The sequence below is a fragment of the Drosophila miranda genome, chromosome 3, assembly GCF_003369915.1.
Source record: "Drosophila miranda strain MSH22 chromosome 3, D.miranda_PacBio2.1, whole genome shotgun sequence".
Classification (NCBI taxonomy): Eukaryota; Metazoa; Arthropoda; class Insecta; order Diptera; family Drosophilidae; genus Drosophila; species Drosophila miranda.
In genome coordinates, this window is record NC_046676.1 from 8,250,754 (window position 1) to 8,276,489 (window position 25,736).

The following is a 25,736-nucleotide window of genomic DNA, read 5'->3' on the forward strand; positions in this document are numbered from 1 at the left end:
ACACATTCGAGTGTGCAAAATACACTCCATATAGATGCTCGATCCTAGATAAACTCCCTTGTCATTTCCGCTTGCAATGTCCAACATTCTGTTTGTGTCTCTGTGTCTCTGAAAGGCACAATTCGCCGTGTGGCATACCCATAGATTAACTCGACCTTTTGACAGTCCCTGGCCCTAGGCCTCTTGGCCTTTCTGCCTCACTTCTGTTGTGTCGGCTATTGGGCCGTTAGCCGGGGATTAGCTTAGCCTGTTTCATCCCTTTACAGCCGCCAAAGCCTTCCTGCCGAAAGGTCCCAGCCACGTAGCCACAAAAGTTTTTGCCGCATTCTCCCTTTTTTTCGGTCTTTCTTCTCCCGGTTTCTTTCTGTGGTTTTTCTCAATTTTGTTAAGCTTTCACATTTAGCTTTTTAAGGCATTTCCACGGCTTACACAGTCACTGAATGCTGGAGGCGCCGCAGGCAAATAAGTGAGGAATTAAATAAAAAAATATTACTCATACGCCATGCGAGCCCCTCAAACAACTTTTACGATCCGCCCTTTTGTATGGTCCTGTCATGCCTTTGATACTCGCACGATAAATCCAATATGAGTTTGCTCTTGATGTTATTTTTATGTTTATTATTTTTTTATGGTTTTGTGTGGTCTTTCGATTCTATACATTTTCGTCCTTTTGTCGCTTTCGTTTCCGTTTCCCCTTTTAACTGAATGAAAATTACATTTTATTTATGGCTTGGCTGTGTTTGCGGGCGTTTGGTCTCAGGCCAGCAACAAATTTAGTTTGGCAATTAAATTTATTACACAGCAATATCATTTTTTCGCTTATTTGGAAATAATTGAAAACGAAATTTAATATTAATTTGGAAATTTTGGGAAAATATTCGCCGTAATGTGATATTATTTCCCCCTTAAACAGATATTTCTACTATTTGATATTATTTATTTATCTGAAAACTAAACTAAAGGTTTTTAAAAATTTTGCAGATGAAAAATAAGCATTGCTGTATGAAAATTTTATAAATTTTTTGTTAACATTTCAAGAAAAAATCAAATGAAAAACCACACCTAAAATTATTAAAAATGTATTTATCTACTTTCTCAAATTTTTATTGGAATTTTCGTTCGTTTTTTATCTATGTTCTTTATGCCCCAACTTATGATTCCCACAATTAGATTAGCAAACGAAACCACAATCTAAGGGTCGCGCCCATCGAGAGCCAAAGTAAATATGCAATAAAGTTAATTGTTATGCAAATTTCCGTACCATTCTCTGGCCAATTTGTGGCAGGCAGGCAGGCAGGCAGGCAGGCAGGACACAGAAAGCCAACAGGGCAAGTGGCAGCATCGATGCCATCGTGAGCGGGAGGAATGTGTCATAAAACCTAATTGAAAATTTCAGCCACGAACTGTCGACGGTGTGTCTGTGGATGTGTGTGTGTGTGTGTGGGAGTTTCCATGTGATTGAAAAACAGTGAAAATAGATAAGCAAACAAACTACCGCCGTTACCGTCGCTGTCGCCGCTGCAGCTGCAGCATCCCCACCCATTCCGGCCCATAAAATACCATCGCAAGGAGCAGTGGCCAAAACAAAATGTGTCAAGGCAAGTCAGAGACAACGACAGCGACAACAGCAAAGGCGAGATACCTGCAGGGCCTCTCACATAGGCAAACATGACAGCAAAGTTCTGCCTGCAATATGAAACGTGGGGCATGCCCCGGCCCCGGCCACGGCCCCTACCACGGCCATGCAATGAGCTATGTGAAAATAAAAAAAAAGGTCCAGTTGGAAATTATTCACTGGGCTATGTGAGCAAGGGCCTCAGAGGACGAATCGATTTTATGTGGGATACCAAGTCCGTGCGGAGTCCCGAAAAGGAGCAGCGACCCAATGAAATTTCTTCAAACTCTGCGCACAAATGTTCGCTCTACAGCCACGCACATGCACACACGCCTCAAAACTACTCCTCTCGTATATCCTTTAGTTTTATTTCAGCTTTGTAATGCTGACACTTGATTTGGTTCTGCTTAAAGGATTTGGGCGAGGGAGCTGTCATGGACACTGGACACCCTCCTCCTCCTGCTCCTGCCCTTCGCTTGGCCCATTTCCCCGAAATATTTGTCTCTTTCGCTGACTTCACGGCACACATTATCATTTTTTCCATTCAACTCAAGGACAGAATAACTTTCGCTTTTCGCTGCCTGTTTTTTGCCTGACATTCTCGCTAATTAACACTAAAAATCAGGCCAACACGACGGCGATGGCGATGGCCTTGGCCGTGCCATGGCTGCGGGTGGGAGACCGGGGATGGGTTTGGGTTTCGGAGAACCGCAAAGAATTTTAATACCGTCAAAAACGGTTTTGATTAATTCGCGGCGCACAATTGAAGGCGAGACGGGCACGGCCGTGCACAATGTTACCGTTACCGTTATGTTGCTGTGTGCTCGGTGCACGCCGCCTCGATATTGGTCGCTCTTCCGCTCTGCATCGAACTAACGGCACACACGAACTGAAGACATTGTGGCCTGCCTGCTGCTGCTGCCACCAACTGGCAGCGTCGAACCGAATCTTTTTGTTTCTGGCCCCAGAAGCGTCTGCAGGCACGCCACGCACCACCAGGAGCAGAGCAGAGCGGGCGGCAGAGCCATGTGTTCCACTGCTTGAGAGTGTTTCTTTGCCAGCCGTTTCCCGCTCTTTCGCTCTCTTCAGCAGCACTTAATGCTGGCGGGAGTCGAATAGAGTTGCCAAAGCAACTGGTAAATTGCAACCACGGCTGCCACATCGCCGTACAAATTGCTGTTATTTACGTGCACTTTGACTTCTTTCAATTGAAAGTTTTAGAGATACTTTATTGAATTGAATTTTATATCACATGAATATTTTGTTGTGTTTCATGAAAGTAGTGGGATTTACACCGAAAATTGGTAGAAACCATGACAAAAATAAAGCAAAACTAAAACTTATTTAATCGAAATGTTTTAGGACTCTTTAATCGATCTTCCAGACTTATAGTTCAGGCCGCACATTAATGTTTTTTTCATTTTTTTAAACAAAAATATAATGCATATTTTTAATTAAAAGCCAAAGTACAATTAACCATTTGTTTAGGTTAGAATGAAAAAACAAACAAACTTTTTAAGTAAGTTTGAGCTCGGATTCGGATTTAGTATAAGACCTTACAAGATTAGCGGACAACCATCTTTTGTTGTAAGGCTTAGAAAAGCAAGCTTAAGCTTGAATATTTTAAAGAGAAATAAGGTTAGCATCTGTAAATATAGCTATTGGCTATTGGCTTTCTATTAATTAACAACATTACTGGTAATTTTGGCCAGTGCATTCAGCGGCTATACTTTGGCTCCCTCCACGCACGTGTTATATAACAGGCATGGCGTTTAAAGAGAGAGCCTTGCCCGCAAGAATGACAACAACAAAACAAAATGGCAAAAGTTCGTGGCACCAAGAAATTTGGCGCCAAAGAGACACGTGTGGAAGTGGAACACGGACGTTCCAGTTCCATTTCGGTTCTCTGTGCGTAAACATTGCAGCTTTTCTGTGACGTCAGTTGGGGCCACATGACGACAGATACTAGGAGAAAGAAAAGTCTACAAAAAAATGCTGCAAAGCGCCATCTGCTGTCGCTGCCTCGAAATGCAAATTATGTCCATCTAGCGGTGGAAGCAGGAACTAATTTATTGAAGTCCCGAATAAATCTAAAAAATGTAAATTAAGTAAAGAACAATTTACTTTAAGCCACACTTTTTGTGGATGGTTTTGTGTTTTTGAGGCTGATTGATTTTTTGTTGGGTCCTGCCATGGGGCCTATGAGTACCCGCTTGGGTCATACTTTATTCGCACGTTCCAGTAGCCACAACACTGACCGCAAACAATCGCTAATCAAACATTGGATGGAAAATTACCGACTAAAACATTACCATACAGTGTATATACAGTATGTATGGAAAGCCGCAGGAGAATTAAGTGGACGAGACACCGATGGAACACACCCCCATCCTCGCCGTCAGTCATTCCATCTGGGAATTCTAAAACATTAAAACACAAAAGGTCGCCCCACTTAGGTAAGCTTATTGATTTCCATAAGTGATTGATGAACTGAACCCGGATCGATAGACGAAATTCTATGCGGCCCATGACAAAAATATAAAGCCGAGTCTATGGACTGAAACAAAACTGCAACTGACAGCGCCAAGGAGGTGTGGCTAGAGTGCTGAAGGGAATCAAGTGAGTGAGCATGCGAGTGTGTATGGGGTTGTACTCGGAAATCCTCTATTCAACATGCAAATCCCCGAACATCAACAGCAACTGCAGCACAACAGAGGGCCAGGCCAAAAGTACTATGAAATATGTATTAGAAACGGCTTTAATGCTTGTATCCCCAATTAAATCCAAGGCTCATGTGGGAATGAATAGAAAAGTAGCAAATGAAGGAGTTAAGGCATAAAGCACATAATGGTATAGGGTAAATATTTCCATTATCTTAGCAGTAGACGAATCCTAGCTCCTGACTACGATTTGGCTTGGAATTTCATACTCATAAAATATAATTTCAGGGATGAATTTTATAGATACTATGTATCTCGGATTTTAAGACTGTACAACCACAGATGTAGAATAGCTTGAGATAGCTTTAAGCTAGGAATGCCGGACATGTCCCTCCGTTTCAGTTGACCTTTACCCCAATTCATAATTTATAAATAGTTTACCGACCAAACTTTTAAAGGGTTTGACAAAGTTCCAAGTTTTTGGAGCTGTTTTTGCGCTGACTCAATTACAAATTCCGGTCAATATTTGGGACGATTGGTCCATTGATATGCCAAGGAGCAAGCGAAGGAGGTAGGGACGAGACCTCACAAACAAACAAACACGAAACCCAAGTCCAAGTGTCATTCGGCTTGTGTTCGTTTATGTGTGTGTTTAACTGTGTTTGTGTGCAGTTGATTAGTAAATGTGCTCTTATATGCTTATGTATGTGTTGGGGAAATTTCTTGTCAATTTCCGGCCATTTGTCGTAGGCAGAAAAATCATTGTTACAACGACAGGGCACGCAAACATTCCGAAATGGATCCGCAGTGAAGGCACACAATCAAGGCAACATAATATAAAAATAAATTAGAATGTGAAGATATGCCAGAAAGGAGTCCGCCACCGCCACAGCCACCGCCACAGCCACAGCCACTGCCGCCAGGAGAAAGGACTTTAGTCAGTAATTTGTTTCGACGCCAAGTGCGTGGAATCAGGCACTAGTTGATGGCCTAAATTGAGTGCTTGACAGCCTACCATGCCTCGGAGCCTGACTCGCGTCAGGTGGTTCCAATTATGCCAGAGCACAGCTCTCTCTGACTGCTTAATCTTGCCGGAATGCATTAATATGTCAGAGAAGAGCCGTGCAAACTGAACTTTCGTTAACACGTACTACACCGACTCAGACCCAGGCTGACTCTCACGTATGGGCGCAGGCTCTTGAGTTGTAGTGTAATTAAAATGTCAAACCGAATTTACATGCCGCATTCTTTCGACAGATCCAAGGAGTCGAGACCGAGATATGTACGAGTACCTTCTGGCAGACCTATGCGCTTAGTGTGCGGTTCGCCCAGCTGTCAACTCCAAACAATGGCGAAACAAAAATGTGTAAAAAGTGGAAACTACTGGCCGGACACGGAGATAGCCAGGCGGGCAATAATGCAAAAATATTTATGCTATTTTGTGTACCCACAGACGGAACAAGAGATGAACATCACAGACAAGAGAGCACCCTTGAACAGGCAGCAGACAGGAGCAGGCAGGAGCAAACAGGGCTCGCTCCCAAACAACAGTCGGTGGCCAGAATCAGCTCGAGACATCCTTGACAGACACTGGCACTCACGACCAGGGGATACCCCATTCATTGTGTGTAAGGACACTCGGCAACGAAGAATTTTCAGCTTTAAGTCGATGTAAAGGCATGGGCCGATGACAGATTTAAATGTTTTCCACAAAGAAATATTTATTTGATAAACTGATATCCATTCTTGCCTCTACATTCCCAATGTATCCCACGAGTACCCTAGAATTATTTTTACTAAAACCGCAAAGGAAAGATGTGGAAAGCCGACACAAAGATAATATCTCTTTCAGGCCAACATCCTGCGAGCCATCCCCTCGTGCTGATAGGGCCAACCGAAATCACTAGGGACATTAATACAAATAAATTGGCATCCAAGTGCAAAAAAAAAAGAAAAAGGGAAGGCCGAGAAATATGAATTTTTGATATATGTATTCCCCATGGAGTTATCAGAAAAGAGTATATTCACGCGTGATGATGAAATATGCACGAGTCTGTATTCAAACTAACTGCACGGGGGGGGATGCCTCCCCTAGGGTCTCGAGGCTGAGATTGCATTTCAGTCAGACAGATGACAGACAGGACACACGCTGTCCTCGTCTGGTGCTCTTAGAGGACCTTTTAAAGTTCCCAAATAGTATGCAGATAGATGCACAAATGTCTGACTTGATGCAGCTTTCAAGTAACACCAAAAAAGGAGAAAAAACCTGAAACTGTGGCAGGTCATGGGAGTTTGGTCAAAGCGGCACAGGAGAGTGCCAAAGAGGCAACTCAAACTAAGCAATCATCCCACATTAGAAGCAAAATAATCATCATTTCAGGTTAAACCATCAACCTTAAGTAGAGCTAACATAAATACCTTTATCACATTGGACACCTATTGCAGAAATCATATTTCAAGAAGCTTAAACTGCACATTTTATGTCACTTTCAAGAACAAAACCTCAGGATTATTCACTTACAAGCTTGGATACAATTGTATTCAAAAGATGGAGATCGCGCTCCATTCCTACAGCAGATCGAGTCGTTTGAAAACAATTATGTTTGGTATAACGCTTTAAAGTCGCTTCTAAGTGAATTAAATTTTCTGGCATATTTTATTTATAGCTTCAATGTTCGTATATGTACACACTACTGCACAGAGCGTGTAATTTTGCTGATTCAATTCGATTTGATTTCACTCGCATGCGGCGGAGCCGTCGAGCCAATTTCCAAATGTAATCAAACAAAAAGGTGAACGTGAGTGAATAGCGTTAACACAATTTGGGTAATTTGATTACCGATTTAAGCCGCATATTAATTATTCAAAATTGTTTGAAAAAAGCACGGTTCACGGAAAGTCTTTAAATTTCGTGCTTTCTTGAAAAGTTTAACCCTAACTATTATCCTTCCCAAACTAAACTCAATCTCATATGTCCCTCGAAGCTTCTTCCATTCTTTCCCATGTTTATTTCCAGGACAAGGTATCTCCCCGAAATACCTTTAAAAATGAATAACACACTTTAATGCTGTTCCCTTTAGTAGCATCGAACTCTCAGCTCTCTACACGATTTCGCTTTTTTCATTAGTGTCAGGTTCCGATGAATAAAGGGGGCTGGCAAATCCTGAAGGAAACCTTGGAACGCAGCTGCTGCCGGCTCGGCTCGTCGCAAGACTGATGGGGAAGGGAGGGCGGGAAAAGAAATATTCAAATGCCTAAACTAAATTGTATATTTATGCGAATCCTGCGAGAGTCTGTGACTGATACTAAAACTGAGAGCCAGAGTGGGCGTCACGGAGCCAGACTGTGCTCGTTGCCACCATGAATTATGTAACATTTCACGTATTTCCTTTTTTCTTTATTATACCTTTTCATTTTTTGCCTTTTGACGCGTCCGGGCAGCATCTCGCGAGGCGCGACAGTTTCCAAATATTCGTTGTTTTTTTTTTTTTGTCGCTTGTTGGGACTGTCAATATTTATTTTGGAACACGTGTGGGTGCGACTCGATCGAACCTTCGCGTCCGTATTTTCGGGTACAATTTTTGATTGACACATTGAATTTACGGGCTGTTTGAATTTGTGCCAAAGCCTCCAAAAACCACGCCGCTCACAATGTCATATCAATTAACTAAAGCTTTATGGAAGTATCCTTTCTCATCTAACACACAGGATACGTGTGTCTGCTCTCGCACTGGGTTTCCGTTTCTGGAAGTTATATTATAAAATATTGTGCTACTTGTGGGCATATAATATTTTCGTGTGTGTTTCCTAAAGCAAAAATAAAAGTTATATGTATTTGGATATCGCATCCTCCAGACACAGTTGCTTAAACAGAACCAAAAAAATAAAAGAGAATATCGAAGTAGAAGAAACGGGAGAAAGACCACAGACAGGTCGTTCAATTATGCAAGGAAAACGTGACGGTAAATTACAGAGAAACCCCCTCGTGAACGAACAGAAATAGATATAAAATATATAAAACGATTCCACAATTTATGGAAATTGCACAAAAACTTCAGGAAAAGTAGAAGATATTCACTTTAAAAGGCAAAAGGATCTCTTGGAAGGACTTCTGGAAGGAAGTATCTCAGAAAACGAAACAGTCGAGGATCTCAATGCATATTCGCTTGTGGGAGCCTTCACTGTACCCCTCTATTTGGTTTGGGTTGCTTTGAATTTTGAATAAGAAACAGCAGTTCCTTGGGGCTTGGGGCTGTGACTGGATGGAACGTAGGTCCCATTCGCTTGTGGGCTAATTGAACGCCATTTGGTTAGACAGTAATTGATGTATGATTCGGTCCTGGACACGCCTGGCCGGGCATCTGGGGGATACCCACTGAAAGGCAAACGGCGCGGCGCAGGACTCTCGAATGTCAACCGCTCAGTGTCGCTTCTCGGACAATTCCCGTTTCCATTTCGAACTGTATCGTGTTTCTGCACTGTGCAATGCATTTTTCTGCTTTGGCATACCCTTACAGAGGGTACACGAACTCAATCATTCCTTCGAGCTTATACTACTTTAGGGTAGGATGAGGGTAAGGGTAAGTGTATCGAAATCATGTACGTCCCCGAATCTGGTCGTGTTGTTGTTTTTTGGAAACATAAAACTCTGCTCCATTAGGAAATTGCACACTGAGAAAGAGTGAGGGACAAGGACAGTGATGGGGCGGACCGTAGACCATCTCTTGGCTCTGAAGCTTTAGCCACGAGGTTACCGGAGGAGCGATGGACCGGTAAAGCAGCAAATTCTTTTACCTGTCTGTGTTCTGGCCCGAAACTGAAGGACTGAAGGTAACGTCACAAGATTCCCCTCGAAAATGGCGACACTGTTCTGTGTTGTTGAGCGTGTGGGTGTGTGGGTGTGTGGGTGTGTGTGTGTACACGCCCACAAGCAACGCCCGCCTGGCAGAGGGTCATAGTGTAAATAAAACCGTTGCTCGTCATTGCACTTTGTCACAGCAACTACTTAAATAACAAGAACAACGGAGACGCAGAGTAAAACTCTTTTATTTGCCTTACGGCTTTCTTTTATTTTCTGCCCCGGCTGTTGTCTTCGATATTAACCAACACTCCTGCCGGGCGAGCAAATGTTTGCTTTCACTTTCTCTGTCCAGCACACAGCACACTTCTAGGACCCATCATCCTCCTCCTGTCCCTTCGTTTTGATAGTGCCTTCCTATCCTCATTTTCGGACCACACTCATTACCCAGCAATCGAGTTGACTGCGACAATTGCGTCAGTTCCACATCAGTTCACTCTCGCACCCGCTGAAAACTTGAAACGATTCAATTAGTTTTAATTGCTCCAATGAAAGGAACTTCAATTGAAAATTGAAATTCTTTGAGCTTGGGTTTTGGGGTTTGAACAGAATTTCGTTTGCCGTTTTGCGGGTAATTAGTGTCCGATTGGATGCGACCAAGGAACCGCGAAGCCTCAAGTCTGTCATTCGAGCTGGAGGATTCCCTTTTTAAGAGCCCAGTCTTAGGCCGGCTTAAGAATTAGCATCTGCAGATACAGTATATATTTTTTATAGCGCGGCTTTCATCGGCTGCCAAAAACCGGAGTATATAACTCCGGCTGTTCCTTATCGAAAGTCGAAGACTTTAAGGTCTGAATAAATGCAAAATTTAGCAGACTTCTTAGCTATCGGTGAATACCCCATTCAAAGTAAATAAATAGCACAAATAGACACACAAATATTTGTATTCCATTTTAAGGTTTATGTAAAGAGACTTCTGTTGAATCCAGCAAATCAAGGGAAAACTCCCTTGACGGCTTAAATGATTTTGAGCCGCGTATTCCAATATACAATTTCGCGCTTCCGTGGCACCTTTTGTTTCCCCGAGCACTTGCAGTGGCTGCAAGATGACAGCCTCAGCCGCAAAGTACGTTAAAATTTGCATAAATCCGTAGCCATTCGAATTGGCTGGCTGCCGGATCGGATGGATAGCTCTGTCTGCTGGCCTGGACCGGCAATCAGTCAGCGGACTCCGTGCAGTATCCCTACCTTCCACTTGGCTTCTCTTGATTCGCTTTATGCTGGGCGATTCGATTCGGTTTCGTTTGGCTTCACTTGATTCTACCCTGCTAGAAAGGATATCCGCTTTGGCTGGCTGCACTGGCACCGGCCCCTGACGGAGGTCGGTCTGTCGCACCTGTACCTTTCGCCTCCCACGTAATTGCTAAATTTAAAATGTCCCAGTCATGCATGGGCATTCTGCTAATTAAATTTGCGTGGGCAGGGGTCCCCGCAGGCGTGGATACCCTCCTCCACCGAAAATTGAAAAATTCTTTATTGTTTATTGTCACAAATACTCGTAAGCACCGCGAAAATCTTAAGAAAGCGAAGTTGCTGGAGCGAACGCTATTAAATGCATCATTGACCAACGACACTCCGGGGACAATAAGCGACAGGACACAGCTGAAATATTTATTTTGTTAAGCAATAAGAAAGGCCAGCCCGGTCCGGTCCTGTCCGGTCGGGTCGGGTCCCAAAAAGTCGAGAATTGCTCATGTTTTGCGCCACATTTGTCGGTACAAAAAAGTTGTCAACATAAAACGGTCATCCCCGCAGCACACCTACTCGTACACCTCCAGATACCCACTCCTATACCCACACCCTCACCCACACCCGCTCCTACACCCGAAGAAGCAACAGCAAGGGAACTTTACTTATAATAGAATTTTCAAGCATTGGTATAGTGTACTCTCATTGATGGTAGGGTATATTAATTTAATAAAATATTTAGCAACCCACAAAAGAGTTTTACAATCCAATTAGTTCTTTGTTCCATATGTACCCACTTAAAGAATATATAGGCATATTAACCTCAGACAGTTATAGTTTTGGGTAACATATTAATGATATATTAAAAAATTACTTTCATTAGTTAAAACAATAAAAATAGGCCTTGAACAGACCGATCTTTAACCACTTCCCTTTCCATAAATATTGCGAAAATTTGTATTTAATAGCTGAGTATCCACAAAGCATGTGTGGAACTTCCAGCCTATCTGAAGACCAGGTTGGATAGCAGCAGGACAGTAAGTAGTTCCCGACGAAGATGATAGTATATTTAAGGTTTCGGTCTTTGGCATCCAACCTTTGGAAGCTGGCTGCTAGCCACAAATTGCCTTTTTCGCACGTTGATTGATTTTGGAACTTTTCTTTTTGGCTCGGCCAGGACACCCGTCCTCCCACCCGGTCACACACTGAAAGACACTCACACACCGACAAAAGCAACTCGACTTTGAGCACAAAAGAGTCCATAAAACGGCTGCAGTTTAGATTTTGCCGCAAATGCTGTTGGCCTTGCCAGGTGGCTTTGCTGGTTTCGATTTTGGGTTCGGGCTTGGCTCGGTCCGAACACCACATCGATCCCTGGGCCATCGCCTATAGTTGCGGAGCACATAATTATTTATTTACGAGTGTTCTTTCATTGATGAACACAAGCGCTGTTTGTATTGCTCTTTTGCCCTCCGAACCAATGCCAAAATGTGAGAGTTCAGTCCGGGCCACCCGCTGCGATGAGCTTCCCAGCTCGCTCTTTGTTGTTGCTAGGTGTAAAAATAGACGATGACGCTGCCACAGTCGGAAAATAGAAACGGAAACATTCCGAATAGCCGCCGGGTAAGCTCTATTTGTATGTACTCAAATGTTAATCTGTACGTACATAAATATGAACGTACGAGTGTTTACATACATATGTACATATTTATGTATGTGCACAGGTCCGACGGCCAATTTTATTACTGAGAATCCTTATTTTTTGTGGTAAATGGTAAATGGTAAATGTGTGTTGTTAATGGGGGGAATGGAGGATCGATGTAGAAAGTAGTCCTTAAGAAATCGGACATTAAGCTAACTAAGTAGAATACACTTAAAGAAAAAAATGCCTTGAAATTATACATTGTATAACTATAAATTAATTATATTTAAAAATAAAATAAAAATAAATAGATTTATCTTCGAGAACTTCGAAAAAATTGTTTTCATAATTATTATTTAAAATAATTACAAATACTTTTCATATTTAAAATAAATATATATCATTTTTTTGAATAAATATATAAATAAAAATGTATTGGATTTCATCAATTAAGAACGGTTTGGCCGCTTTGGCCCAAATTTTTTTTTAGTTTTTTGTATTTGCCAGCGAAGATAGCGAAGAAATTGATTTTTTTATCATTTTTTTAAACTCATTTCTTATTCGTGCAACTACAATTTGCGCCACAGCGAAACGTGGCAGGGTCCGCTAATTTATTTAATATAAATATTTTCACATTTAGATACAAAATATATATTTTTAGTTCAAATTTGATATACCAATTATAATTGTTTTATATTCATATTAAAAGTGAGCAAAATTTAAGTGAAATATGTGTGTGATTAGTTTTACCATGCCAGTTTACTCTCAATGAACTAAAACAATAGATTTTATTGTTAATTTCAATCTTTTGTTTTGTCAACATTGCACAGAATTCCTCCAGTCCGTGGATGTGTCATAATGGAACAGCCAAGGCCGCCATTCAGCTAGTAAAACATTAATGTCGAGCATCAGGACAATACTGACTGGCTGATGGCTTACATCCGAACGCTTGGCAGTGCCAACTTTTCTCACTACAAAATTACTGCAATGCTAGTAAGGCATTACAGAACTCCTGGTAATAATTCACTGTCTCTCGTTGAATGATCGTTGCCGTTAAGTATAACGATTATCTACAGGGTACGAGTATCCTGCAAAGTGCAGCCCATTAGGGCAGGAGAACTGCATTCCACCCACCAATTGTTGATGTCGCTGACGTCGGACAGAATGCGTCTGAATGGAGCTGAATAGCTGAACAGCGTGGGACCCATTGATATATATAGAACTGTATGCATAATTCACTTCATTTGGCCTGCAAGACGGCCTTGAGGAGCCTCCGGTCGAGCCATGTTCATGTCGACCCAAACCTATCCATTACTGAACACAGTACAGCAGCAACCTGTGGGTGCGTTGTGTCTTGCACAATGCGAGGATAATTATAGTTGCCCAGATTGTGCAAGGACCCCTCCACAAACCCTCGATGGCTGGTCTTGAAATAAGGGGCAGAACACGAACAACAGAACGCTGGCCTCAGCAGTCGGGACCGCCATACATATATGTATCTTCTTAATCGTTTAATTAAATAATTTAACAATCACTTAGATCCAAAAGTGAGAAGGCAGGCCTGTTCTGGCAGGGCTGTAATTGAAGTACAAGTGGAAAAACCTGGGCCAGGATGCGGTGAAAAATGCGATGCGATTTGCATAAGTCATTACGGTGCACATTTCACAAGTGTGTCAGCTCCTGGTCCAAAACTTATGCGAATGTGATGGGAAATTGTGCTTCACAAACAGGCCCTCATGTTGTGGTCCCTCCGCTTCTCGTCGTATAATCAGCAGTCTGTGTGGGTACGTATTCCAACGAAAGATAAAGTTGCACGCTGGATGGATGAATCAAAGTGAGGGCTTGGCTATCATGTGCACAAATTTCTGTTGCTTTCTGGCCCGGAAATTGTGTTAAACGTGCGAAAAAAATATGTAATTTTCCATTACTCGTCCTCAACGAGCCCTTTTCCTGCTGAGCTTGCGGTTTTTCTCGATCCATTCTGTTCCTTACACTTGTTGAGATGGGTTCTCCGCCGTTGCTTGTGGGCATTTTCCACTTAAATATAATGAGAAAAAAAACTTTGGATGGAAACCCCTTTTTTATTAAAGGTAAACGAAGGCCCCCCACCGCTGCCTAATTGAACATTTTACTCGTGTTACGTCAAGAAAAGTGCTGGGCGTATTTTCCAAGCCATTTCAAGTGCTTGCGAGCGGAAAAATTGTGTTTGGGAATTCGATGCTAATGAAGCCAAAGTGGGCTGTCTGAATCCGCTCAAGTAGCCTCAACTTTGACCTTTATTAGGAACCTAAAGCGAGTGTGGGAGCATCTGAAATGTTATATTTTGTTACATTCGTCACAGAATTTGGGATCATTTCATCGGTTAACGAGTGCCAACAAATTACTAAAGCCATTTTGACATATAGCTCTGGCTACGTGTGGCCATTAAAATCCCAAAATTCCAAAGTCATTTGGTGGGGCAATTAAACAGTTTTGGGCCCAGGCCTGGTCAGGCCAGGCCTTAGTTTATAGGTCGGATTAGGCCATAAAATGTTGTATTTAAGACCCCATAAATCTTGATCTTGAAACGCTGTCGTCAAGGCACGAAAAACAAAAGCGAAATTTCCGCGTATTTATTAAATATTTCTCATAAAAAAAAGGGTTTCGGCCGAAAAGGTATTCCGTGCCGCAAAGCCTTTAATCCGACGCCCACAAGGATTTTTTCAAGAGAGCAATACGAAGGCAAGCCGATCAAACCGAACAGGAAATGTTCTCACCCTCTATGGACAAATGGGAAATGGGAAATGTTCTTCCTGAAAAAGTGCAGCCAGGTGTAAAATTGTTCTGACTAAAGCCTGCTACAAAAAAAAATATATTCTTGGTAGAATATTGAATTATTCGGCATAAATCACTGCACTTTATTCCTCAACTGAATCCGTTGCCAGATAAACCCAGTCAACGAATCAGTAAATGAAATTCCCATTTCTGAGCTCTCTTGGGGGACTTGTCGACAACTCGTTTGGGCCCCAGAAACGCACAGCATGCGTGGCAAAGACGCTGGATGCCGCACACTCAAGTGAGCACTGGGAGCCGAGCCTTGCTAGAGCCTGCTAAATCGTTTATAACCGATTTCAGGTAGAGCAGCCCGGCCAGGCACGACGTGCAGGCATCCGTGACACAGTAACAACCCAAAACACACACTGAGCCCATAGTGGCGTGGGTCATGCCATGGCCTGGGCCTGGGCCTGGGCAAGTGGCTGGGACTACGTGGCATTATAAAGGCAACTGCCACGGCCACTTGCGCACGTCGCAGTCAGCAGAGCAGAGCAGAGCAGGGCAGGGAAGAGGGAGGGGGGGAGGCAGAGCTGTGCTCCATATCCGGACAGAGCATGAGACTTTGGCCGTGGCTGTGGCAGGCGAGGCTCATAAAAAATTAAAATGTTTACGCTACATTAAATGCAAAGAAGGCATTGCCGTCAAATTATGATTTCGCGAGTGGCACACACACAGACACAGGCGCACACGTGACCTTACGACCCCACCGGGAATAAGTGCGTACCACGCGGCGTATGGGCAACGCAAGAAAGCATACATATGTACATCGAGGGTTAGAGACAACTAAACCAATTTGCACACCTCCAAATGCAAATATGTTTATTTGATGCGAACAACTCTGTACTTCCAGAGCATTTCCATGACAAACGGCTGGCGGCTCTCGGCCATTTTTACCCTCATGGAGATCTGAAAGCGTCCGGGCGGATGGAAGGAGGGCAGTACCGCCACCGTGCCCTCGTTCTTCAGAAAGTACACTTTCGGCTTGATGGGGCACTCAAAGAAAGTGCCATTGACCACCAGATGCTTGTAAATGATGCCGAAAACTTTGCTCATTAGGGGATTCCTGAGGAATTCGCACCCGTTTATGTTTTCAGTCCGGTACATCACTTTCTGGGTGTTCAGCACCTTCCCGGTGATGTCAATGGAGAAGGCAGTGGCCGGCCGGGTCACGCGGAAGGTGTAGAGCAGCCCCGCGTTGGGCACCTTGCGAAAGTACTCCACATAGTCGTGATCGCAGAACGTCTCGAGGGACTCCAATGTGAAGTTTATGTTTCCCTTCCTGAAGACAAGCGGCTTCTGAAAAATAATAGGTTCAGCAATGGATTGAGGAAACTTCTGGCTAATTATACCTCCTCCTTAGCAACCACAGCGAGGAGACAGGGAAGCACAAGGACACAGAGGCAAACACGAAAACCAAATGCCATGACAATGTACAATCGACTGGCATGTATCGTCATTTGCATTGCGGCTATTAACTATGTCATTAATGAGCAATTAATTGACCCCCAAACAAAGTCATTCAGCCAGAAAACAACACTCTTGGCAAAGAACGGTCAGAGAAAATCGGAGCTTATATACGTATGTTCATACATACTCGTATGTATAGGCACTGCTCGTGTGGCCAGGTTTTATTTGATGCGCACAATGTTGTATATCCAGAGCATTTGCATCAGAAACGGGCCCCGACTGTTGGGCATCTTGAGCCGCACTGTCAGCTGGTAGCGTCCGGTGGGATGAAAGCTGGGCAGGATTTCCACAGCGCCCTCGTTCTTCAGGAAGTAGACACCCGGCTGGATGGGGCATTTGAAGAAGCGGCCGTTGACAATCAGCCGCTTGTAGACATACCCAAGGACCTTGTTCACCAGCGGATTTTCGAGGAACTTGCAGCCATCAAAGTTGTCCAGCTTGTACATCAGCCGCTTCGACTTCTGCACCCGAAGAGCGATGTCAATGGTGAAGGCAGGTGCCAGCTTAACCACCCGAAAGGTGTACAGTGATCCCTCACTGGAAACCCTGCGGAAATACTCCACGCTTTTGCCGTCGCAACTGGTTTCCAGAGCTTCCAAAACTAACTTTAATCTTCCCTTCCGGAAAACCGACGGCTGCTGTGGAAGAATGAAATTGGAAGACCGACCAACGTGATCTCGAGAAGAGACAAACCTGCTTGCAGGCCACAGCCGTAAGAATGCCCAGAAGAGCCCACACCCATCTGCCAGAGCCAGCGATCATATTGGACTATCCCCTACAATCATTTTTCCATTCAGCTTTGATTCCATCCCATTGATGGGCTATTAATTGGCAGATTAACACGCGACAAGACCAGAAAATTGCTTGATTTTTCTGTGTCAAGTCAGGTGACTCGTCGGCTTTTAGTGCCATGCCATGTATCCTTCCCCTGTTCACCCTTGATTGATGAGCCATTAGTGGTAATCTCTACACGAGTAAAACCATATATTTAGCACAGCTAACCATCTGATGGGTTGATGAGTCCACTTTGTACTTAATTGGGGACACGTTCCGATGGAAGCGAAATGTCAGAAACAACCACTAAACAAGTTTGAACGATACAGTCCTTATAAGACAATATGATACCCTCTCAGACCTGTATTTGCATTACTGCTTTAATTGTTCCTTTTCTGCGCATTTTAGCAGCAATTATCATTGCGACAAAAAATTATTTCCTCATATATCGCCAGATGATCTCAACTGCAAAGGGTCCGCCGTAGACCGGTTTCACTCGCACAGACACGCGAAAGGTCCCAGCCGGAAGATACGGCGACACCAAGCCCGTAGTAGACCCGTTTTCGAGGTAGTAGATACCCGGCCGAGCGGGACACTTGAAGTGCGTGGTGTTGCCCACGATAGCATCGTACCATCGGGAGAATATCCGAGAGATCACGCGATTGTTTAGAAATGCACATCCGTCGAAATTCTCTATCTTATAGACGACCCGCTGCATCACCTCGTTGACGACTCGAATGTCCATGAAAATTTTTGTCATCGGTTTCGTTAAATTTCCGAGTAAGCCCTTGGATTTTCCAGGATCCAAACCAAAGTATTCTACGTAATTTCCATCATAATTAAACTCTGTGGACAAGAGCGTGGTCTTTATTTTGCGGCCAACAACCTACAAAATGCGAAATCGTCAACGCCGAAACTCTTGATGTGTCCGAATATTACATACCGCGTCCTTGGCTTCAGTTATCATAGAAACCACACAAATACCCACCAAAAAGAGGGAAGAGCGTTGGGCAATCATAGCTTCAACTGAAAGTGTACTAAGCGTGGTTCATCCATCCTCTGGGCGAGGCAGCCTCAAACTGCTTCCCCACTAAATAAGCAATTAAAAACTCATAAAGATTATCGCCAAAAAAGCACTCTACAAATAAAACGATTGGTCCAAATATTTAAACGAGTTTCCCTTAAATCAAATTATTCACGTATCCCTTCTCGGTGGCCACCTTTCGGTTTATATTTTTTTTTTAATTCCAGTCAAAAAGAATGACAAGAGCTGCGGCTATTGATTGATTTTCGGTGATTTTCCTTTTCCACTGGTTTCTATTTGATGCAGTCGAGGAGGGGTCGGGTGGTTGCTGCCAAAATCGGGATGGAACAATGACAGTACAGACCGGAGTGGTTTATTCTTTGGTTAGATTGTTTTCTTAGTTGAACGAAAGGCGGATTTGATATCAATTTAATTTAGCCCGAATATACGAGTACTTGGATTTTTACCGACTTCAAGAAATACACTCTCCCAGTCTTTAAGATTTATTCTTGAATAAAAGTAGATCTAGAATCAGGTTTTTATTATAGATTTCAAGAGATTATTTTCCACAGTGTGTACCGTATGTAATATACGAGTTTTTTATTTTTTATTTTACTCAAACATTCAAGCAAATAATTATAAGGAATTAAAAAAAAGGGGGGGGCCAATCGCTTACTGAAAGTGCTTTGATCCCATTCCGAGACCTAGATTAGCTGACCCCAGAGTCCAAGCCTCGCAACGGTGAATATTGCATAATTCAAGAGACTCCGGGGCAGGATAGCACCAACACTCAACCACCCTCAACCTTCGACCCTCGACCCTCTCCACGCATTGCATGTCAAGCGGAAATCGATTCATCGATCGCCAGCAAGGCCCCTTGGACATACATATAAAGTAAATATGGTAAATCGGTTTGCCAATTGCAGTTGGCGAGCGTAATTAACGTTCTATTCCGGGCTCACTCGGTTGGCGCTTAGCTCTATTTATTGAGGGATGGGTCTGTCACGCGGCGTATGCGCAATGCTGCCACCGTGGTAGGTGGTCATTTTTACTTACCTTTCGCCATCGTCGTTGAACGAGAAATCGCCCAGGAGCAGATCTCGGAACCGATAACGTGGTTGGATAATGCGTGACATGTTGCTGTTGCTGTTGCTGTTGCTGCTGTTGCTGTTGCTGTTGATGGTGTCGGTATTGGAGGTGTTGCTGCTGATGTTCGTGGTCGCTATGGGCGGCACCTTCAGCTCAGTGACAGCTGCCGTAGTCGTTGCTCCAGCCCCGCTAGCCCCGCCAGCCTCGCTACTCTCTTGAATATCACTAAAGTCTGTCACATTAATTAAACACTCATTGGGGGCTGCGTATCCGGCACCTAGCTGTTGTTGTTGCTGCTGCTGCTGCTGCTCTTGCTTTTGGTCCTGCTGCGGTTGCAGACGCCTTCGTCCTGGCAACGACCCACCGACGAGCTCATCGTCACGCGGCGCACTTGTGCCCGTCAGCAAGTAGCCGCCACTGGCCCGGTTGGGCCGCGGCGAGCGGAGGCGCGTCCACAGATTGGCGAGTGTCCTTCTGTACGCACAATGCCCCAGACCCTTGTGTGCTCCGCGCACCTGGAACCACTTCACAATTCACAGGGCCCAACCGCTGACGGCTCTTTAATTAAACTGATTGCACGGGCAAATTTATTGGCATACCAACAATCTCGTGACAGGTGCTTGCTCAAATATCGATCCCAGCTCGGTCATGGTTCTGCAAAATATTGAAAGAAACAAAATGTTACTCCATTGAGACGTTAAGCAGGAACGCTGATGATGATTTTCGAAAGGTGATGTGGTATTGAAATTACTAAATGAATGCTTAACCGTTTTGCACTCGCTTTGTTGTTGCTCCTATTGTTGCGCCCTGCCCCTGCCGTGCTGAAAACCCATTCATCTCGACCTATAAATCTCGACTGTCGGTGCCGCATTCTCGTCAAAGAGCAACAAATTCAATTCAAACAACACACTTAAACAAGGACAAAGGACGAAGGACAAGCACACAGACAGTTGGACATATGAGTGTGGGTGGAAGCAGGAGCCTCAGCATCGGGCCTATTATTTACAGGCAGGCGGCCAAATCAAATCATCTCTCAGACAATGGACGGTAGGAGATGCTGGCAGTGCTGGCTGCCACTTGAGCCACTCGCTCTACCACTTGTTGTTGTCTGTTTGTGAAAAATTTACGCGATTATTGCCGCCAGGCGCTGCCGCCAGCCCGAGATGGCTCAGGTGCGACGTGCCGTACCTTGCCGTACCTTGCCGTTCCGGTGCCTCCTGGAAAGCGCTAAATAAATTTCCCGTGCGTTTGTTTCGCACATTAATTAGATTTGCTTCGCAGTGTCCCTCTTCCTTTCAAACCTGTCCTCTCCATTCTTCGGCATATTTATATGCCAGCGAAATATTTTACTTAAAGTGTTTTTTAATTAGTTACAGCAAATTAGCGCTGGCGAAATTAACAAATTTGTATCCAGCAGCTGCCTTCGGTGCGGGTCTGGCTCCGTCATTAGTCACGGGAGTCGTTGGCAAATTAAATTTTCAATTAGATTTATAGTTTTCCCTTCGCATTAAAGTTTTAGTCCGCACAGGCGGAAGTTTCAAGCTAGTCCATGCAGAAAACAGATTGAGAAAAACTTCATAAAATGATAAAGTGAAGCGTGGAATTACATATATTATATCGTATTCCAGATAGGAATCACTTGGATGATTGGTCCCCATTGGCGTTGGGTACATACGAGTTAAGGAAACAAAAATTAAATCTATTCTATAAAATAATATCCCATACATTATCTAAACTCGTTATTTAATGCTATTAATTAGTAGCTCAAATTCGATATCTGACTGTTTTTCAAATATTTAAATGGATGCTGTCAAAAAACTTGTAAACTACGAGTACAACGAGCAAACACTCTGTTACATAAACATTTCAAAAGATTTTTCTATTTGCCAACAAATGGACAATTCGAATGAGTGTGGATATTGTTTTTGTATATACACGTATCTTAAATATTGACTGTTTTAATGTAACGAAAGCGTGAAAAGTCCGATTTTCTGCGTTTATATTTCGAAATTTAAATGCTGCTTTGAAATGCGTAAACGCAATCTTTTCGAGTAAATTTCTGCCGATAATTCTATGCTTTTTTGGCGATAGGAGGTAGCAGATTCTACATCAATTTTACATGCATTCTACACCCCCAAATTCCACCCAAAAATATGCTTTACATAGCAAAGAAATGCAACAAAACTTAAGACATGATCGTGTCGAGCAGACTGGTATTTACATGTAGAGATACATACATACATACATATAAATGTAGTGCGATTCATGAGAAAATCGGTGTAAAATTTAGATTGAAGTTATTAGGAGAAAGAAAATCAAAAAAAAAATATATATGTACATATATTTGAAAAAACATTCATATCTTCGATCAAAATCGTACCCTATAATTATGTATAATCCATATATCTGTTAACTGTTAACCAACTATTTAAATACACATCACTTTACACATCTAGTTTCACTGTTACTGCTGCATTATGTACATATGTACATATGTATGTATTTGGAAACGGTTCAATTTGCTCGGATTTATCAACATTTTAATGAAACCCCACCAATGATTTGTTTTCGCTAGTTATGGGCTGTGTTGTTTTGTGTCGTGTTTCGTGGTAAATGGATAATAGTAAATGGGGGATTTCCCATTTATTTTCTAATCATTATTTATGGGGATGCCACCGCATTAAATGAGTCTGCCCTTTGTGGTTCGAATTTGAGTATGGGCACAATGGGCTCGCAATACATAATATCTTAATTATGTTTCTGCCGGCACACAATGGGATGGCTGTGAGATGGATATTTTTGGGGTTTCTTGATTTATAGACGACTGACTCTGTGGGCCGAAAAGCGGACAGATAACAAATTATTGTTCGCCTTGAACAGGCAGGAGCCAAGGAGCGCCGACGGGACACAGTGCATCCATTATACTGCCAAAAAAGAAAAGTTCCATTTTGTTTACCGGTAGGGGATTGAGTTGGGGAGGGGGGCCTTTGGCTCATATTTTCTCCGCTTGTTTATGCGTGGTTGTGTGTGAGTTTTCATCAACAATAATTACCCAGACGCGCTCTCGAGCCTACCTACGCCTGGTCTCAAGCCTTTCGCTTGTCGTGTCCCTCTCCGTGGACCCTAACCTGTTTGGCCTTAGTTTCTCATCATCATCATCATCATCATCATCAGGACCATGGCAGGGGGAGACTTTTTTGCTGTCTTTGTTTTTCTTGAGCTTTATTATTCTTTGTCCTACACAATGTCCCACAAGAAGTCGCACAAGTTGTCTCTGGCACAAGTATTATCCAAGGGACCCCCGAGCTGCTAAACAAGTCCCACATCCGCGGTGGCGCCACGCTCTCCCACCTCTCCCCGTGCTTCCACTTGGTATTATTATTTTTTCGTAGCTTTATTTTCTTTTTTGCGGCACTTGGAATATTTTATAACAAAAACTTGACCCGCTTTCCGCATTTCCTTCAGCGCACACCTCTCTCTTCCTGTTCCCCTGTTCTTCATCAACCGCCGACTTATTGTTTTATCATTGTCGCTTCTTCAGCATTGCCTCTGTCTCCATTCCTCTTCCTCCCTCTATACATATATCTCCCTCTCGCTGCTCACATTGTCTCTTTCCCTCATTCCTTGCGTCCATCGCCCCTTCGGATTTGTTTAATCCCAGTTTTCTTGCATTTTCCTTTTTTTAAGCTGGGAAGCGACGCTTAATTAAAATTAACATTTCATGAAGGGCAGGTGGAGAGGTTGGGAGTAGAGCTTTCAAAACAGAAAACAAAATAAAAGATTGTTTAATCGTTTTATAAATATTTAAGGCTTATGCCAGGCCGATCTGGCTGTCCATCTGTCTGTCTGTCTGCCTCACCCGCTCTCACTCACTCACCGCCATGGAATTTTGTCCCTTTGCTGACTTTTCATTTTTCAGTTACAATTCCCATCCCCAGGCAAAATGATCTCAGATAAGCTGGAAATTATATTTTGGTGTTTTATTCATTCCCAATTTAGGTGAAAAGTGTGATGGTCCCAGATTAAGAGCTTATTTATTTGTCTGATGTTTAATTTATTTAACGAACGACACTCTAAATGAGAATATTTGCAATAAACTAAAAAATACTATGTAGTGCACTCATTATTTTAGCCATGAGTGTAAATTTGAAAGCAAAAGAATGTGTCCACCCACGAGAGATTTCGCTGGACGAGTATTTGTTTATGTGACAGTCGTAATTGAATGCATTATTCAATGGAAAATGTTTTTCGTACCTTTTTGTGGCTCTTTAACACTTTGCCGGCCATTGCGACTGGCAGCCGGGGGATGAGCGGCGGAGATGTAAATGTCTTGGCATATTTTATGAGGACAGCGTGGAGCGGAACTTTTTCGGCTTGAGGCTGTTGTTGCATTTATCGTTACAGATGGACACAAAACTTTTGTGGCCCCTTAAGGTTCTGCAGAGCAGAGGTCGTTCAGCGACACGCACAAACGATCAGATCACTGGGGGCTAGGTGGAGTGTTAAGATGATTTGTTCACCGCTTCACATGTTTGGGTTACACTCTCACTCCACGCACACACGCACGTTTACACTCACTCACCGACAGTGAGAAACACTCCCACGCGGACGGCAGAGTGATGAAGAATACGCGGCGGCAGGCAGGTCCGTGTAGACAGAGGAGAGGGGATAAACAGAAGGAGAAGCGAAAGTTGTTTCCTTTGTAGTGTAGTTTGCCTAAAAGGGAGGCGGCCCAAAACACGGAACGCACAACAAATAAGCCTCAACTCGAGCTTTGTCCACCGTTATTCGCCTGCAGAACGACCGCACGCGCTCATCGACAATTTTGAACTGCGGACCAGGCGCCAAATGAATGAAAGAAGCGGAGAACGAAACAGGCGGCGTGCGTGGGAGGCAGCGCTTATCAAAAACAGATGACTCTAAGCTCAGCTGGCAGAAAGCTTTTGCGAGAAAAGCTCTGCTCTACAGTAGCGGCCATTAGGCTGAGGTCTGCTGCAGCAATTCCGTTGCTTAGGGCTAATCTAATTTCGTGGAACAAAATTGTTGAACAGTTAATGGTAGAGATTACGAAAACTCATACAGCAGCAGCTCCAGTATGCCCATTATGCATTTTGGTTTTGGTTTTTTTTTTTTAAATGCATTAACACGGCTCATTACGTAAAAAAACTAACTTTATTTGATTGTTTTATGGCACAAAAGTAGTGCATGAAAATGTGGAAATACAAATATGTGAGAGGACTATGAATGGCTCTAATAGTTCTCGGTGGTGCGTACGTAGTTGACGCCGGAGGGCATGGAAACCTTGTCGAAGCCCTTGGGGAACAGCTTGTTAGCCTCCTCGTCTGTGACTGTGGGCAGGATCATGACCTTGGTGCCGGGCTAGGGAAAAAACATATCACAATCAGTTTGGAGATCCCTCATCTGGCTCAGATATACGATTACTCACAGTCCAGTTGGCTGGAGTGGCCACCACCTTCAGACGATCCGTCAGCTGCAGCGAGTCGATGGTCCTCAGAATTTCACTGGGAATCAGATTGTTAGAGTGGACATTGGCGGAATCTTGGAGCGGATACTCACTCAACGTTGCGGCCAGTGGACATCGGGTAGAACATGGAGAGTCGCACCTTGTGATCAGGGCTAATGATGAACAGAGCCCGAATGGTCTTGGCCACCTCTGGGTCCTTCTTCTGGTCCTCGTCCAGCATGCCCAGGCTCACGGCCAGGTCCCGGGTAGGGTCGGCTACGATCGGGTAGGGAAAGTCGCCGGGAATGTCCAGACAATAGCTCTTGATGTCGTTCACCCAGTCCACGTGCGAGTTCAGAGCGTCCACGGAGTGCGCCAGGCACTTGGTGTTCCGCTTGGCGAACTCGGGCTGGTGCACCGCGATGCGTCCCAGCTCAGTGGTGCACACGGGCGTGAAATCGGCCGGATGCGAGAACAGAACCACCCATCTAGTAGGTATTCGGTATTTAGTGGGAGTGGAAATGAATGCGATTTGGATGCAACTCACGAGTTTCCCTGCCATTCGTGGAAGTTGATCGGCCCCTTGGTGGTGTCAGCGTGGAAGTTAGGTACAGTTTGTCCCAGACGCATTTTGCACTACTTTTAGTTAATAAATCTCACTACTTTTAAATCTTGTTTAGCTCGCTTGCTTGCTTGTGCCTCCACTGAATACCCATGGAGCGGCGTCGCCTGCTTTTATATCCGACAGACTCGAACCTGCTCGGCCAGAGCGACAGAGAACGACACAGAGGGAGAGGGAGTAAAAGCGAGTACGACGCTGCCTTATCGCATGTTTATGGTTGTGTATAGATTATATAGAATAATAAGCGATTCTAAGCAGCTGTGCTTGAGAGGGGGCATGTATAGAAAACCTCGTGCAAGGCCCCTATACCTACATATGTACATATGTACATATAAAAATACTTATACTGAGGCCATTTTTCTGTACCTTGCCTCGCCCAAAACGAGAAACAGAAATTTCTGGACTTTGTGATGAAACTCGTGATGGAATGGAAAAGTACAGTTTCCTCCTCATTCCTATATTTCCTATTCGATTCGCTTCAAATTAGCAAAGATCCCGGAATTTCCTTCAGGAATTCAA

The 25,736-nt window shown here is 43.7% G+C and overlaps 5 protein-coding genes across 9 annotated transcripts in view; all 5 read right to left on the reverse strand.

Moving 5' to 3' along the window:
- The window catches only part of LOC108159238 (potassium channel subfamily T member 2), a 102,677-nt gene extending 78,706 nt beyond the window's left edge, over nucleotides 1–23,971 (reverse strand). Inside the window, exons 1-2 of one of the 5 annotated variants that reach the window (XM_017292355.2) lie at nucleotides 23,386–23,971; nucleotides 19,099–19,785 (exon numbers count right to left, since the gene is read on the reverse strand). In XM_017292355.2, the coding sequence (XP_017147844.1) occupies nucleotides 19,099–19,178 (80 nt within the window). In that variant the 5' untranslated portion in view covers nucleotides 19,179–19,785; nucleotides 23,386–23,971. Of the gene's footprint in view, nucleotides 1–2,421; nucleotides 2,532–19,098; nucleotides 19,786–23,385 lie in introns of those variants that run through there. The other 4 variants (XM_033392471.1, XM_017292356.2, XM_033392481.1 and 1 more) reach the window with 4 other exon arrangements.
- LOC108157933 lies at nucleotides 15,597–16,240 on the reverse strand. The gene is made up of 2 exons (XM_017290076.1): nucleotides 16,127–16,240; nucleotides 15,597–16,073 (listed from the first exon to the last, which is right to left on the reverse strand). The coding sequence occupies exons 1-2, from the start codon at nucleotides 16,238–16,240 to the stop codon at nucleotides 15,597–15,599; spliced, it is 591 nt and encodes a 196-aa protein (XP_017145565.1).
- Nucleotides 16,406–17,006, reverse strand: LOC108157932. Its single transcript, XM_017290075.1, has 2 exons — nucleotides 16,938–17,006; nucleotides 16,406–16,882 (listed from the first exon to the last, which is right to left on the reverse strand). Exons 1-2 carry the CDS (start codon nucleotides 17,004–17,006, stop codon nucleotides 16,406–16,408), a joined length of 546 nt encoding a protein of 181 aa, XP_017145564.1.
- On the reverse strand, nucleotides 17,253–17,985 carry LOC108157931. The gene is made up of 2 exons (XM_017290074.2): nucleotides 17,962–17,985; nucleotides 17,253–17,904 (listed from the first exon to the last, which is right to left on the reverse strand). The coding sequence occupies exons 1-2, from the start codon at nucleotides 17,983–17,985 to the stop codon at nucleotides 17,452–17,454; spliced, it is 477 nt and encodes a 158-aa protein (XP_017145563.1). The 3' UTR covers nucleotides 17,253–17,451.
- Nucleotides 23,972–24,284: 313 nt separating the features above from the next.
- On the reverse strand, nucleotides 24,285–25,318 carry LOC108159241 (peroxiredoxin-6-like). The gene is made up of 4 exons (XM_017292365.2): nucleotides 25,143–25,318; nucleotides 24,709–25,083; nucleotides 24,578–24,653; nucleotides 24,285–24,510 (listed from the first exon to the last, which is right to left on the reverse strand). Exons 1-4 carry the CDS (start codon nucleotides 25,223–25,225, stop codon nucleotides 24,382–24,384), a joined length of 663 nt encoding a protein of 220 aa, XP_017147854.1. The 5' UTR covers nucleotides 25,226–25,318; the 3' UTR covers nucleotides 24,285–24,381.
- Nucleotides 25,319–25,736: the final 418 nt, after the last annotated feature.

Coding starts and splice junctions, on each gene's coding strand:
- LOC108157932 (XM_017290075.1), bottom strand. CDS start 17,006: ATGATCGCTGGCTCTGGCAGATGGGTGTGGGCTCTTCTGGGCATTCTT. Junction 16,883..16,937: donor CGGCTGTGGCCTGCAAGCAG/GTTTGTCTCTTC, acceptor ATTCTTCCACAG/CAGCCGTCGGTTTTCCGGAA.
- LOC108157931 (XM_017290074.2), bottom strand. CDS start 17,985: ATGATAACTGAAGCCAAGGACGCG. Junction 17,905..17,961: donor TAACTGAAGCCAAGGACGCG/GTATGTAATATT, acceptor CGCATTTTGTAG/GTTGTTGGCCGCAAAATAAA.
- LOC108159241 (XM_017292365.2), bottom strand. CDS start 25,225: ATGCGTCTGGGACAAACTGTACCTAACTTCCACGCTGACACCACCAAG. Junction 24,654..24,708: donor TCCACTGGCCGCAACGTTGA/GTGAGTATCCGC, acceptor TCTGATTCCCAG/TGAAATTCTGAGGACCATCG. Junction 24,511..24,577: donor CCACTCCAGCCAACTGGACT/GTGAGTAATCGT, acceptor TTTTTTCCCTAG/CCCGGCACCAAGGTCATGAT.
- LOC108157933 (XM_017290076.1), bottom strand. CDS start 16,240: ATGCAAATGACGATACATGCCAGTCGATTGTACATTGTCATGGCATTT. Junction 16,074..16,126: donor CTGTGGTTGCTAAGGAGGAG/GTATAATTAGCC, acceptor ATTATTTTTCAG/AAGCCGCTTGTCTTCAGGAA.